Below are 15193 nucleotides of genomic sequence, written 5' to 3'. Positions count from 1 at the left end.
AGCCCTTAGATCATCAAGATCTACGGTTGATTCATCACCTTGTTGGATAAATTCATGGTCCTGAGTTCGAATCCCAAAGGTAGCAAAAAATTATTTTTCGCAATTCATGCCTTTATACAGTTTATTCATGCATGTTATACATAAAATTCATGTATTTTTGCTGGTTCATAATTCTTAAAATAAGGGTGGTTTATTGAATAACCGCCCCCTATATATATATATATATATATATATATATATATATATATATATATATATATATATATATTGATGAAATTTCGGCGGTCGCCCGGTCTGTTTTCTTTACTAAAAATTCATTAAAATCATCCGATGAAATCTCGCTCGGTCCAAATTAAATTCTTAGATCCGTCCCTGCACGTTATGCTTGCCCACGGTGGGTAGGTGATCGGTTCTGGTTATATGTGTAATGTCTTATCCAATTTTTGTTGTAGTGGCAGTTTCAAAATATGTTCCGTTTAAGTGGATCACACAAACTTTTTATTGTGTAAGAATTAAAAATTACTCTAAATTATCCATTTTTATATGATTTATGATTATTATGATGAAAAAGCATTTATTAGCAGATATGAATGGTAAGTTCAAATAAGGATCCCGAGTTGCATTTCTAGGAAGGAAGTATCTTCTCTACACATTGCCCATAATACTTGAGGACAAAGGCTGCTTCCATAATTGAATAACAAAAAACACCAACCAACATTAAAAAAAATTAAAATTAAAAATAGCACATTGATACAATAATTAAAAAAAATACTCTTCCAATTAACTTGATCACCTTTTTTACATTGCAAAATTTTTTAGGAACGGAGGGGAGGGAGTATAACAAAACCTCTAATATAATGAAAACTAGTATGCCCGCTCGTGCGATGCACGACCAACATCGAAATTGAATGATATTTAAATATATATTATATATATATATACACACACACACTACATATTAAACATAATTTAAATATAAGTTAATGCAAATATGAATTTGAAAATATTTGAATTTGTTATTTTTAAAATACCAATTAATTAATTTTAACTGATAATGTGTATAAATATATAAATCATCAAATATCAAAAGCAATTATAAATGATAATGAGTATCATTATGTATCATATAATATTCTAAGATGTACAAAACTATTTATTTGCATATAGTTTAATAAATAAAATAAAATCAATAGATAAAAATAAAATAAGTTTGAGACTTTTAATTTCTATAACATTTTTATCAAGGAGTATAAATTAAAGCACTTATCATAACTTTTAATTTAATATGTATTAAATATTTATCATTATTAAATTACAAATTTTAGAAGAAAAAAAATAAGAAAACGAAAATAACAAAAATGAAATAGGAGTATAAAAAGGCTAAAAAGTTATTTTAGAGTGGAAACGGTAAACAGGGAGTATTTGCTAGTGGAAAAGAGAGTTTTTTTAGAGGCAAAAAGATAAAACATGAAATAATTGTGATAAGATAGAGGTAGCCGAAAAAATAGGCCTAATTAGTTTGAAATAAAAACTGATTTTTAAAATTTGCCGGTAAATTGTTACCGTTAAACTGCTTCTTTATACTATAATATAGATGAGAAAAAAACGAATTCCTCTTCGATGAAGGATGGGAAGTTGCCTGGAATGGGTCAAGGAGCAAAATCCCAATCTTGTTTTTCCTCTCTTGCGTTGTCGCTAGTCGCAGCAAACACGTTTACAGTTAGTCAGCAGTTCCGCTTTAGGGAAGTTAGAGTCGAATTTGGACGACTTCGGCCGAAAAGCATGAGGGGTGACGTCATCAGCTCTTTCATGCATGAGTGGGATGCCGACACGTGGTGCCCATGCACTCCTCCACAATTTGGTGTCCGTATGACTTCTCTGGAATGCAAGAGCCTTGATGTCATGCCGCCGCTGTCTTGATGTCTCGAGATCTGAGCTTTGGTGGATAATTCCGGCCATTTAATTTGCACTAATTCGTAAATATATATGCCCTCTCTCAATAAATGTTCGTATATGATTTTCGAGTTTGAACTCCTTCAAACTTCGATAAATAGAGCTTTTAATCTTTATTAATATTTAATATGTTATTTGAATTTGAGCTCGATTCGTTTGAAATTCGTGCACTAATTTGATTGAAGGTTTGTGAACATACTCGTAAACATGTTCGTGAACAATCGAATTCGAACATATTTACGAGTTCAACGAGTCGACACTGTCAGGTTCGAGTTTGCGCGACTCGATAAAATTATCGAGTTTGAAATCAGGCTCTAGTTCGACTCGTTGACTATCAAACAAATTATTTTTGAATTGAGTCTCGAATAATTTGCGAGTCTTTCTGTTCATTTACAATCCTATATAAAGTAAAACTATCTATTTAATACAATTATGTAGATTTATTTATTTCTAAATTAGTGTCAGAATTTAAAACACTAATCACATCTATGATTCTATATCTATAATATAGTATTAAAGAGTTGATGAGCTCAATTAGCCCTTCTTGTATAAGAAAATGAAAAAGTGTCCATCCAAATAAAAATATGAAAAATCTAGCTTTCATGACTTTTTAACCCTTATTTCAAAATTTTAAAATTTTAAATAACTGAAAATTAAGTATTATTTACGTTGATGAATATTAGTACCTCAGATACCACATAAAAAAAAATACTTGAAATACGTATAAAGAATTCTACGATGATCTAGTCATGGCAAGTACTAGTATTGGTTTCGAAAATAGTCATTACGATAAAATTATTCAGTAGATCGTTATATAACCATAATAAATATAAATTATTACGATAAAATTGTTCAGTAAATCGTTATATAACCATAATAAATATAAATGTAGAAAATTATTAAAGTCAAACAAATTCACTGAACTATTTTTGTCTCTCTGAAAAGCAATTCATGAATCTCGCCTTAGTTCTCTAGTTATCCTAATACAGTATTGTAACTCCAATTTGACAACCTTACATTAGAGCACCCGCATCGCGGGTACTCGAGGAGGTCCTCGAGGAGATGGCCGGCTTCGAGGAGGGCGATGCGGCGTGGAGGTCCTCGAGGAGTACCCGAGTTATCGGGTATCCTCGAGTAGGCGCGTGCTCTGCACGCGCCATAATTAAAAAAAATATATTATTTATATTTGATTTTCGACCGTTTCTTCAATTTTTTTTTTTTGCTTTCCAACGGCTCTTTCAACGGCATTCTTCCATTTTCCTTTTTTTTTTTTTTTAATCTTCTTTTCTCTCTATAAATAATACTTCTCCCTACAACTCATTCACCTACAATTCATTCATCACAACTCACTTTCATTCATCACAACTCATTCCTTCTTCCTCCTACAATTTTTCTTCCAAAAATGTCGTCACCTGAACATGATTCTTCGCCCGATTCCGACGAAGTCGCTGAAAAGTTCATGGAGTTGGTTGAGTTGCAGAAACAAGTGCTTCAATCATACTACCCCCAACCGGCGCCGGAGCCGGCGCGTGCGAAACGTCCCCGATCATACATCCACCGTGATCGTGAAGAGGCTCACGTACGTCTTATGCAAAACTACTTCGTCGACAATCCAACGTATGGCCCTACTTTTTTCCGGCGTCGATTTCGCATGCAGAAGGAGCTCTTCTTGCGCATCGTCGAGGCTGTTCAAGGTGAAGATATTTACTTTCATATGAGCACTGATGCACTCGGTCGAGATTCTCTTTCTCCTTTGCAGAAATGCACGTCGGCTATCCGCCAATTAGCCACCGGGGTTAGTGCGGATGTGTTCGATGAGTATCTCAAAGTGGCGGACTCAACCGGTCGTCTATGCCTAAAGAAGTTCTGCAAGGCGGTCATACGGGCTTTTGGAGCCCATTACCTGCGCCGTCCAACGGCAACAGACGTGCAACGCCTACTCCGAATGCACGAGGCGAGACATGGTTTTCCCGGGATGCTCGGGAGCTTAGACTGCATGCATTGGGCGTGGAAGAATTGCCCAAAGGCGTGGCACGGCGCATACACACGCGGGGATCATGGAGAGCCCACCTTGATATTGGAGGCCGTTGCCTCTTTCGATTTGTGGATTTGGCACGCCTTCTTCGGTGTTGCTGGTTCAAACAACGACATCAATGTGCTGAATCAGTCTCCTCTCTTCTCCGACGTGTTAGGAGGAACTGCGGCGCCGGTGGTCTTTCATGCCAACCAGCGCGAATACCGGATGGGCTACTATTTGTGTGACGGCATATATCCGGAGTGGCGTTGCTTTGTGAAGAGTCCATTAATGGCAACCAATCCGAAGGAGGCAAGGTTCAAGAAGATGCAAGAATCGGCACGGAAGGATGTGGAACGCGCCTTCGGAGTCCTTCAAGCTCGGTGGGGAATCATTCGAAGTCCGGCGCGCAATTGGTACGTAGAGCACCTGAAGGACATCATGATGTGTTGCATCATTCTCCACAACATGATTGTGGAACACGAAGGTGAAGCGGCTGCCAACTGGAGAGATGATGACGGGGCGTCTAGCAGTGGTTCGACGGAGAGTGCTGGACAAACACCGGTGTCCTTCGAGGAATATGTGCGAAGGGATAGCCTTCTCCGAGATAGACAACTACATGCTCAGCTCCGATATGATTTGACTGAGCACCTTTGGGCACGTTTCGGACCTCTAGGGCCAGAGTAGTTAATTTTTAGGAATTGTTTTTATTTTATTAAAGTTTTATGTAATATTTAGGATTTTATAATTAATGCAATTTAAATTTGTAATAAATTGTGTTATTTAAATTTGAGAAATAAAATTTAAATGAAAAACATAAAATCAAAACTAATATTATCAAGTAGGCTATCAAGGAACCTCAATGCAGCACTACCTACTCAATAACACAAACACTATCAAGTAGGCTATCAAGGAGGCTATCAAGGAGGTCCCAATGCGGATGCTCTTACACATGATACATTTGATATTACAAATATAGATATATACACTAAAACATATATATGTGTATTAATGCTAACCCTAAATTTATGTACCGCACAATTCAATGATTCAATACACATCCTTCAACTTGATTCAAACAAGTTTTGCCCAACTCAACCCGGCCGGTCAGATTTCACTCTTTAGTACAAAATGAAGTTTAAACGTATAGGCATAGAGGAGAAATGCCAATAAGTCGAAAATCAAGTTTTAATATTAATTAAACGAGTGCTCATAAATATAACTTAATATGGAAGGTAGAGCATTTATTCCACCTAATAAGTGAAAAGAGTATATTTTCTTGATATATATCAACATTTTTCATCATTATTTTATTTCACGATATTCATCAATTGTTTAATCGTAAAGCTCAAACTAAAAAGTTTAGGCAAATTATACTTTAATTCCAACTTATCCAGTTATCAATAAGATTATCTATATCTATAACGGTATGAAAACACAATTTTTTTAGTAATTCTTCCCGCCAATTTATTTTTGTAATTACAACATTAATTAAGGGTAATTATTTTAGAAGTTAAAGAGATAGGAGAGAAAAAGATAGAAAGAGAGAAGAGAACTGAGAACAGTGTACTGACGTATAAAGTTAAGGGTAAATATCATGAAAACCCCTGAACTATATCCACTTTATCAAAAATACCCTGAAACTTTTGAAATGTTCTCTAAACCCTCAAACTATCAGGTTTTTATCAAATATATCCCGTATCTATTTTTCGGTTACCAGAAACGTGATGTGGCTCGCCGAATGTCACAATGTAATTTATAATCTATTTTTTTTAAAATGACATGGAAAAAACAACTTCGTTTCGTACCATATTCTATCATGTTTATCCATAATTCTAGGTTATTAGAGTGAATTTCAAACACGATAGGAGTGAAATTTAAATTTCATAGTGGATTTTTTAAAATAATATGGTACGAAACGATGTTGTTTTTGCCATTGCATTTTAAAAAAATAGAATATAAATTACATTGTGGCATCCGGCGAGCCACATCACGTTTTTGGTGGCTGAAAAATAAATGCGGGATATATTTGATAAAAACCTGATAGTTTGAGGGTTTAGAAAACATTTTGAAAGTTTCAGGGTATTTTTGATAAAACGGATATACTTTAGGGGTTTTCATGATATTTACCCTAAAGTTAATGTATTCCTTGTGCAATTAACCGCACTCGAAAAAAAATGAAAAAAAAAAAATTCATTCTCAATAGGATTTGAACCCAGGTGGTGCATTTATACATCAAAATGTTGCATCCACTATATATTTTCATGATCCAAGAATTGAGAATGATTTTTCATCCTCATTTTAAATCTCTGTTCTCATTTGAACATCTTTTCATAAATATATATAAATATATGAACTATATTTTAATATTTGTGTTTATATTTATTTATTGAAAATGTAACTTAATTTTGTGACTGTCGTGCATCGCACAGGAGGGCGTACTAATAATATATGAAAATATAGTTTTCAACGGATAGTTTTTCCTGACAATTTTTTTGTCTCTTTCCATCATTCATTTTATCATGCTTTCTCTCTATTAACTTCCACCATCTCACACGTTCTCTCACAAATTCACCATCTATATATTATTTCATTACATGATTTCCACCAAATTTTCTCACTTATTTTTTATTCTTTTCTAAAAATAATAAAATTCGATTCGTGAAATAATATTCAATATGAATGTTAAACTAAAGATCAGATCTTTAATTTGATGTGAAAATTATTAAAAATAAATTTAACACGAAAAATTATGATCGCTTGAAATCATAAATCATAAAAGCTATTGATGTAGCCTATTGAATTGGGACGAAGGGAGTATAAAATCGATTGTAAAAATATTATAAAATCTATATTCGTATATGCAATACTTGGTTTATATAAGAAAAATCTCAAATTGTGATATTGTTATTATAATTCTATTTTTCTCTTTATAATTTGAATATTATACAATATAGTTTAGTTTTGTAGTAACACGTCTACTTTTTGTAATAAATTAGAAAGTTTAATTTTATAGTAACATGTTTACTTTTTGAAAATGAATGACACATATCTTATGTTCAACCTTTTATTTTTCCACTCTCATTAATAAAAAAATATTTGTGGATAAAATAACACAAATAAAAATTTTGATGCATATAATTGAAAATAATTGTTGCCATGTTTATTCAATTTACATAGTATGTATACATTTACGACTAATCGATAGAACCATTTTTCAGATATTTTTTTATTAAAATCAAAATTCAACTAAAATAATGCAAGATCATTGTTCAATATTATAAAATTAAACTTACTAAATTGGCCAAATTTTTTTATGAAAACAAATCCTCTCTTTTCTGAAAATTAAAATTAAATCTTTGATTGTTACATAAAAACTTTATTTTAAAATTTGTATTAAAACAAAATGACCGCGTAAATATGACTTAAATATGCATTCAAAAAATATTATATGCACATAAATAGTTTTGTACATCTTATGATAGTATATGATACACAATGATGCTCATTATCATTTATACTTACTTTTGATATTTGATGGTTTGTATATTTATACTCATTATCAATTCAAATCACTTAATTGGTATTTTAAAAATTAATAATTCAAATATTTTTATATTCATTTTTTATTGAGATTATGCCGCAGATAATTTTAATTTTTTATTATTAAGATTCATGTTTATATTTACTTATATTTAAATTAAGTTTAATACGTATATTTATCTATTTAAAATATCGTGCAATTTAATGTTTTTCGTGCATTGTACGAACAAGTGTGCTAGCTAGCCCTATATTAAAAAGAAAATATTCTAAATTATTAATAATTACAGTTATTATTAACTACAAATATATTCCAAAATTTAAATTCCGATTCCGATAAAACTAAGGTTGACTTGCGAAATACTGACGTAAATATTAACACTAATTATTAGAGCTGCATGTAAGATGACTTGGTTTTTCAAAATCTTAATAAAAATTATGTTTGGAGGCAAAATGAAATTGTAATGATAAAATAAGTAACCGGGGAAACCGTGGGGGGCAAGACTGAAATTTGACCAAAACAGCGATGTCATTTAAGAAGAGAAAGGATTAAGTTAAGGTGTGGCCAATCCATTGCTTAGTTCCCAAGCAAAAACAGTACGCGTCGAAACAGCCAACCAAAACCCTCTCTCCATCACTAAAATATTGTTTTGTTTGTGGTTCGGGAACCTTCGCGACACGTGTCTCGATATGCGGTGCCCTGTCTTCCACGTCATCGCAAAACCTAATAGAAAAATCTCGATTTTGCCATTATTTTATTCACGAAGAAATATCTAGTTAAATCCACCGAAATATCTAGAGGAGGCTATAAATACACCACCTGCTCTACTTACACAGAGATTTTTTTTTGTTGTTGGTTTGCTGCAGTGCGAAGGATCACAAGCTCTTACAAAATCGATCACTGAAAAAGAACTGCTAAGTTAATTCATTTGATTATTTGGCATCAATTTGGGAGAAAAGCCACCAAAAAGAGGATTTGTAGAAGAAAACTTGGCCAAGACTGTGTAATAAATTCCGTGTACGGTGGGAATCGCGAGCCTGAGAGAAATTGTTCAGAGGTACGTTGAATTGCTCTTCCATTTGGGGACTTTATGGGTGATTCTTGTTTTGTGGGTTTGAGGAATCATGTTTTCGGATTCTTAGTTTATTTTGTTGTTGATATATACTGATTGAATTTTGCGCCTCGACTCTGTTTTCGGGTTAGTGATTTGGAATCAACGCCTAGGGTTCTTGATCTTTTCGGCTCATTTTCTTTATTTATTTATATGTTTATTTTTATTATCTCTTTCCTTTTTGGATTGATATGTTTTGAGGTTCGGAGATGTGGATGGATCTTTTGTCCTTTTTTAAATTAGGTTACTTGGGGAGATAGAAATGCGATTTGGGGGTTTCTTAGAAATGACTGGCCTCCTACTTCTGTATATTGAGAATGTCCTACTTCTATATTAAGTTGAAGCATTGTTGTTCCCAATTTTGTAATTGCATAAAAAGTTGATTGTTTTGGATTCTTGAATCTTTTCTCTTGAATTGGCTTGTACTACATGATTGTGATGTCGATTTAGGTTTCTTCATGTACCTAACAAGGTTTCTTGTTCCGTTTGCAGAAATAGAGACATGGCTTTGTTAAATCATGATGTGAATATGGCGTCTCTACCCATGGATTATAATAGAAAGAGGAAATCAAGGAGCCGCAAGAGTGGAACTAAAAGTGTCACAGAGGTTCTTGAGAAGTGGAAGGAATACAACACTAAACTTGATACAGTAGATGATGATAAAGCCCCGCGTAAAGCTCCTGCTAAGGGTTCGAAGAAGGGGTGTATGAAAGGGAAAGGTGGTCCTGACAACAGTCGATGCAATTACAGAGGCGTGAGGCAGAGAACATGGGGTAAATGGGTGGCCGAAATCAGGGAGCCACACAGGGGAAGCAGGTTATGGCTAGGTACCTTTGGCACAGCAGTGGAAGCCGCTCTTGCTTATGATGAGGCAGCCAAGGCAATGTATGGCCTCTGTGCTCGGCTTAACTTCCCTGGTTATAGTTCATCGGCTTCAGTGACTGTTTCATCATCTGAATCCACGAACTCTAGCATATCTGAGGTTTGTTGCAAGAGGGATATGCAAAAGCTTGATGTCCCCAATGCGAAGACTGAAGGCAGTAGATTACAAGGTGACGGTCGGTTGCTTGATGCTAGCACCCCAATGAGTGCAATCAAGGAGGAAGTGATGGAAGATGCCCCGAGAAGGGAGGAAGCACATGGAGAAGAACCTTCCAAGGAGGAGGTTAAGCAAGAATCCGAGGGTTCTTTTGGTAGTGATGATGCTGAGAGGCCGAGTGTGGTTGACAGACCACCTTATGACGATCAATTTGAGAAATTTCCACTCGATGAGATGTTTGATGTGGATGAGCTGCTTGCGGCTTTGGATGCCGCCCCATACAATCCTTCCAGGGCGCAGGCTGGAGCAGGGCATTATGCAAATGGAAGTCAGATGGAGGGTCCCCGTGTAAATCACGAGCAGGTGGTTTTGGGGAGCGATTATGATCTCGACTTCCTGAAACCAGGAAGGCAGGAGGACTGTGATGTCTTGTTGAGTGATCTACTATTAGATTTGGATTCGGACTTGGCCATATGAAGCACTTACGCGGATGGTCTTGAAAACAAAAGATATACATTGTTTTCTTTAATGATGGAATTGAGTTGTGTAGGTGATTCCCAGTATAAACAGAAACTTTTTTAGTCTGAGCAAGTTAGTGTATTCATATCCTACTGACAAAATTTCTTTTTTTCTTTTTTTCTTCCTTGGGGGTTGGTTGATGATGACCAATAAGCTGTTTCTCCAGAAGTTTTAAATGTGAGGGAGCAGCTGTTAAGACTCTTGAGTTAAGTAGGTTTAGAGATTTCGTCTTGTACAGCTTTTGTTTGCTCTGAACAACTTAACCTATATATGTGTAACTTGTATTTTGAGTAGAAATTTCCATTTTGACAAGCTCACTACTTGGTGAGTGTCTTATTCACGTTGTGATTCTTCATGGTTTGTTGTTTTCTATACTTGAATATCAATTTGCCTCAACATGTTCACCTACAATTATGAAGCATGGGATTTGCTCGAATGGAAAACCGTTTTCTTGCTTAGGGATCAAGTCATACACTCGATTCATAAAACTGAAACTTGTAAAGTGAAAATAGGTGGTGTTTAGATCATAGATGTCTTATATCTGTTCTTGTACTCGTTTCATATCTTCTATATATGCTTTCAATTCGAGCTTATGTGTCAGTCCCCATTTCTCCAGCTCAGTTCAGTGGTTTATTATTGATTTTTTCAAAACTTAATAAAATATGACTACAAGGGATATTCAAGTCCGTACAAAGCATAAAAAAATGCGTACTACATTGCCTAGCAATTTAGGCAATGTTCGTACAGATTATATATCTAAAATTTATTAAGCTTTCAATGGTTTTTTTTCATCTAATTCTACATAATTATCCTTAAAATTAGATATTTTTGTAATTCTTTTTGTGTTTTTTTTGTCATTTCTTTGGTTTATGTTTTTCTAAAAATCGTAAACTTTTGTTCTTTAAAAAATATTTTAGGCAGATTAAGGTGAATTTTCAATTTATATTTTCATGTAATTACGAAATTTTATAAATATCATGATTAATTGATTTATAAATATATGATAGATACAAGTTGAGAGTTTGTGTTGTTGATGACTCTGGAAGTGCATCGTTCATTTTATGGGGCATATAGTGTTTATAGCTAATTGTAAAAACTGCCACAAAATTAAATTGTGTGTAATTTCTGTATAATTCTATTATAAAGTTTAATTTGTAATATATCACTTGCCAATAAGGTCTAGCTCAAATGGCAAAGTTGAGGCACCCGAAGATTCTTTCATCCAATTTAACCTCGTTGTTTACATTTGCCTGAACTTTCAACGAATTTCAATTTATAGAGTAAATCTTATTTTTTGTATAACGCGAACTTTGAGAAATTCTTTAATTATAGCTACAATTAACACCATCACTATGATAATAGCCTTTTTTTTTTTCGTAATTACATCTAAAACTAAAAGGATGATCAACAGTCACGAAATCAGAGCCTAATGTACTTTACATGAAAATAAATTTTCAATGGTAGGTAGTACATTGTCATCGGACCACCGGTGTAATTGGAATTGCGTCTGCAAGTTAGTGCAACAACGCCAATTTTCAGACACGATTTCGACTTCACCTGTGGTCCGATCACAATGCGCTACTTATCGTTGAAATTTCCTTTAATGTAGAATATATTAGGCTCTCGTTTGATGGTAGTCGATCTTAGTTTCATGTGTAATTTCGGTAGAGAAGAGCTACTATCATAATTTTAGTGTAATTGTCGCTATAATTAATCAATTTCTCAAAATTCAGGTTATATAAATAAAAAAATTTGAGACTACAAACTGAAATTTACATAAAGTTAAGGTTATAAATAATAATTAATCCTAAATGTTAAACAATTTACCATAACAATTTTTTTATATATATATTATACTTAAGTCATTGTGACTAAGGCACCTCAACAAATTAACGGAATTTTAGTGCTGGAACATACATGGCTATCTTTTTATGTGCATGTGTTGGCTTAGCGGTAGGAGGTTAATCCCAAGATCTAAGGTTCTGGATTCGAGTCATCTGTCGCGCGGTATTTTATTTCTTTATTTACTTATGTAATTTATCAAAAAAAAAAGAAGCATGGCTATCTTCTTTGTTTTTTCTTCCTTCTTATAAAACAACTAGAGGCAAAATGGATAGTTTGACCATGCTCAGCCCACCGGGCTCTGAGCATCTTATTGGCTGGGCCAAAATTAATCGGTCTAAAATTTTTGTAGCCCAGTCCAGCTCTATTCAGGTCATCGGGTCAAATCTATCGAACTATTTTTCAAAAATTGTTTATTTTTATTACCAAATGATGAAAAAAAATGAGCACATGATAAGTTGATTAAAATCAATAAATTAAATCGACTAGCATGAATTCAAAACTATAAATAAAATAAAAATTTAAAATCGTTTTACAATGATCATCAATTCAAACACATCGACAGTTGCGTAGTAAACAATAATTCAAAGTAAATAAACAAATTTAAAGTCTTAAGTATCATCGACAATCAACGTCGACCACATTTAAATCTTTCTTGAACCATTGTTTTTCTTCACCTTCATTTTTTATTTTTAAATACATAATCAAGTAACAAATAATTAAAAAATTTAGAAAAACAAACAGTGCAGACATTTTGGCCCAAAAAACAAGAGCTTTTTTTACTCCCAAAGTCCGATTAGTGCTTTTTAGGATTGATATTTTGGGACTATGTTTTAAGCATAGCCCAATCCTCAAGTCGGATGCACCTAACTTTAATTGGCCGAGTGGTCCATCGGGTAAATCCAATTATTTTGTATCTATATTAACCACAACAAAGATATGAGAAAGTATCTTTTTAGTTATTGGATTTCCAAACGTTTTCTCTTATTTATGGATCTTCATTTTGATTCTTCTTCCTGTAATTTTTTCTACTTAGTTAATTTGTTAAAAGATAACTTTGAAAAATCCACAAAGTATGACAAAAATACACGAAAATTTGGGTACAATTGAGTGTACTGTACACACTGGCGGATCCAGGGAGAGCTGAAGGCCCCTTCCAATTTTTGAGTGTTTTTTTTAATATAATATAGATATTATATATATATATATATATATATATATATATATATATATATATATATATATATAAAGTTAGGTGCATCCGACTTGAGGATTGGGCTATGCTTAAAACATAGTCCCAGGGAAAGCTGAAGGCCCCTTCCAATTTTTGTGGGCAGTTTTTAATATAATATAGATATTATATATATATATATATATATATATATATATATATGAATATAAATAAAAAAATACAAGAAAAAATATAATACATTAGTTTATAGAAATAATATACTCGCATGACCATTTTGAAGAAGGAAACACAATATTTTGCCACTAATTGAAAAAACACAAAATATGGCTATTTTTCACGTTTTAAGACTGTTTTGCCCTAATAAAGGCGGACCAGATTCAGGTCGGATTCAGATTTGCGCGCGGGTTAAACACACATAGCACTATTAGTGTCATTAGTGTCATATACTCAATGCTGCACAAATGGTACTTATGGTCATATTAGTGTCATTAGTGCCATATGCACGTGTGCTGATATTATTTAGATGAGTACAATTATATGACCATTTTGAACACTTCCTCGTAGGGTTTAGATTATCTATTTAGGGTTTAGATTCTCCATTTAGTGTGCTGCACAAATGGCACTTATGGCCATACTAGTGTCATTAGAGCACCCACAGTGGGTGACCCGATATGGGGACTCGAGTCACCCACAAGATCGGCTCACCCACTGCAGCCACAAGGGACTCGAGTCTGTCACGATATATCAGGCCAAGCGTGATCTCCTTTAATGCACGCACGTGTTTTACACGCGCCTAATAATTTATTTATTTTAATTTTGAATTTTCGGCCAAATATAGCTGTTCCCCATTTTGTTTTCTTGCTCCCAACGACTTCATAGCCGTTTCTCTCCCTTTTCTTTTATTTTTTTATTTTTTCCCTTCTATAAATACCTCTCACTCATTTCTTTATTCACACACACAAATAATTCTCTCTTTCAATTTTCCTCCATTTCTCCTTCAATCTCCCTCTCTTTTTCTTCAAAAAATGAAATGGTTCGATGATACTTCGTCATCTTTCTCCGACGGTGTAGTGCAGACGATCATCGGTTTGAGATCCAGGAGCAGTAACAATTGATTGCTCAAATGTACTCTCAACCGGCGCTGGAACGTGTTGTTCATCACCGACAATACGTCCATAGTGATCGTGAGGCTGCCCATTTACGTCTTATGCAAGACTACTTCAACGACAATCCGACGTACGAGACTACATTTTTTTGACGTCGTCTTCGGATGCAGAATGAGTTGTTCTTGCGCATCGTCGAGGTTGTTCAAGGTGAAGATACTTACTTCCAGATGAGCCATGTTGCATGAGGTCGGGACTCTCTCACGCCTTTGCAGAAATGCACGGCGGCTATCCGCCAATTAGACACCGACGTCAGTGCGGATACTTTCGACGAGTATCTCAAGGTCGCCAACACGATGGGGAGTCTATGCCTCAAGAAATTCTGCAGGGCTGTCATCCGGGCTTACAGAGCCGAGTATCTTCGACGTCCTATGCAGGTGGACATCCAACGCCTTCTTCAGATGCACGAGACGCGACACGAATTTTCCGGGATGCTCTGGAGTCTTGATTGTATGCATTGGGCGTGGAAGAATTGCCCAATGGCATGGCACGACGCATATACACGCGGTGATCAAGGGGAGCCCACCTTGATCTTGGAGGCCGTAGCATCCCACGATTTTTGGATTTGGCATGCCTTATTCAGTGTCGCCGGTTCGAACAACGACATCAACGTTCTGAACCATTCACCTCTGTTCTCCGACGTGTTGGATGGAACGGCGGCGCCAGTGATCTTTGAGGCCAACCAGCACTACTACCAGTGATTTGATCAAGCACGTTTGGGCACGTTTCGGATCTCTAGATCCGGAATAGTTATTTTAGGATATGTCTTTAAATTTTTAAGATTTATGTAATTTTTTAATGTAATTTTTAGGATTTTAA

General features: G+C 34.5%; 1 protein-coding gene across 1 annotated transcript; it reads left to right on the top strand.

The window, feature by feature from the left end:
* Positions 1 to 8312: 8312 nt before the first annotated feature.
* Positions 8313 to 10517, top strand: LOC131002020 (dehydration-responsive element-binding protein 2A-like). The gene is made up of 2 exons (XM_057928699.1): positions 8313 to 8565; positions 9112 to 10517. The coding sequence occupies exon 2, from the start codon at positions 9122 to 9124 to the stop codon at positions 10133 to 10135; it is 1014 nt and encodes a 337-aa protein (XP_057784682.1). The 5' UTR covers positions 8313 to 8565; positions 9112 to 9121; the 3' UTR covers positions 10136 to 10517.
* The last annotated feature ends 4676 nt before the right edge of the window (positions 10518 to 15193 follow it).

Source organism: Salvia miltiorrhiza, chromosome 8 (genome assembly GCF_028751815.1).
Source record: "Salvia miltiorrhiza cultivar Shanhuang (shh) chromosome 8, IMPLAD_Smil_shh, whole genome shotgun sequence".
Classification (NCBI taxonomy): domain Eukaryota; kingdom Viridiplantae; phylum Streptophyta; class Magnoliopsida; order Lamiales; family Lamiaceae; genus Salvia; species Salvia miltiorrhiza.
This window is presented reverse-complemented; position numbering and strand designations above follow the sequence as displayed.

Excerpts from the sequence above, each read along its gene's own strand:
- LOC131002020 (XM_057928699.1), top strand. The coding sequence starts at position 9,122 with ATGGCTTTGTTAAATCATGATGTGAATATGGCGTCTCTACCCATGGAT.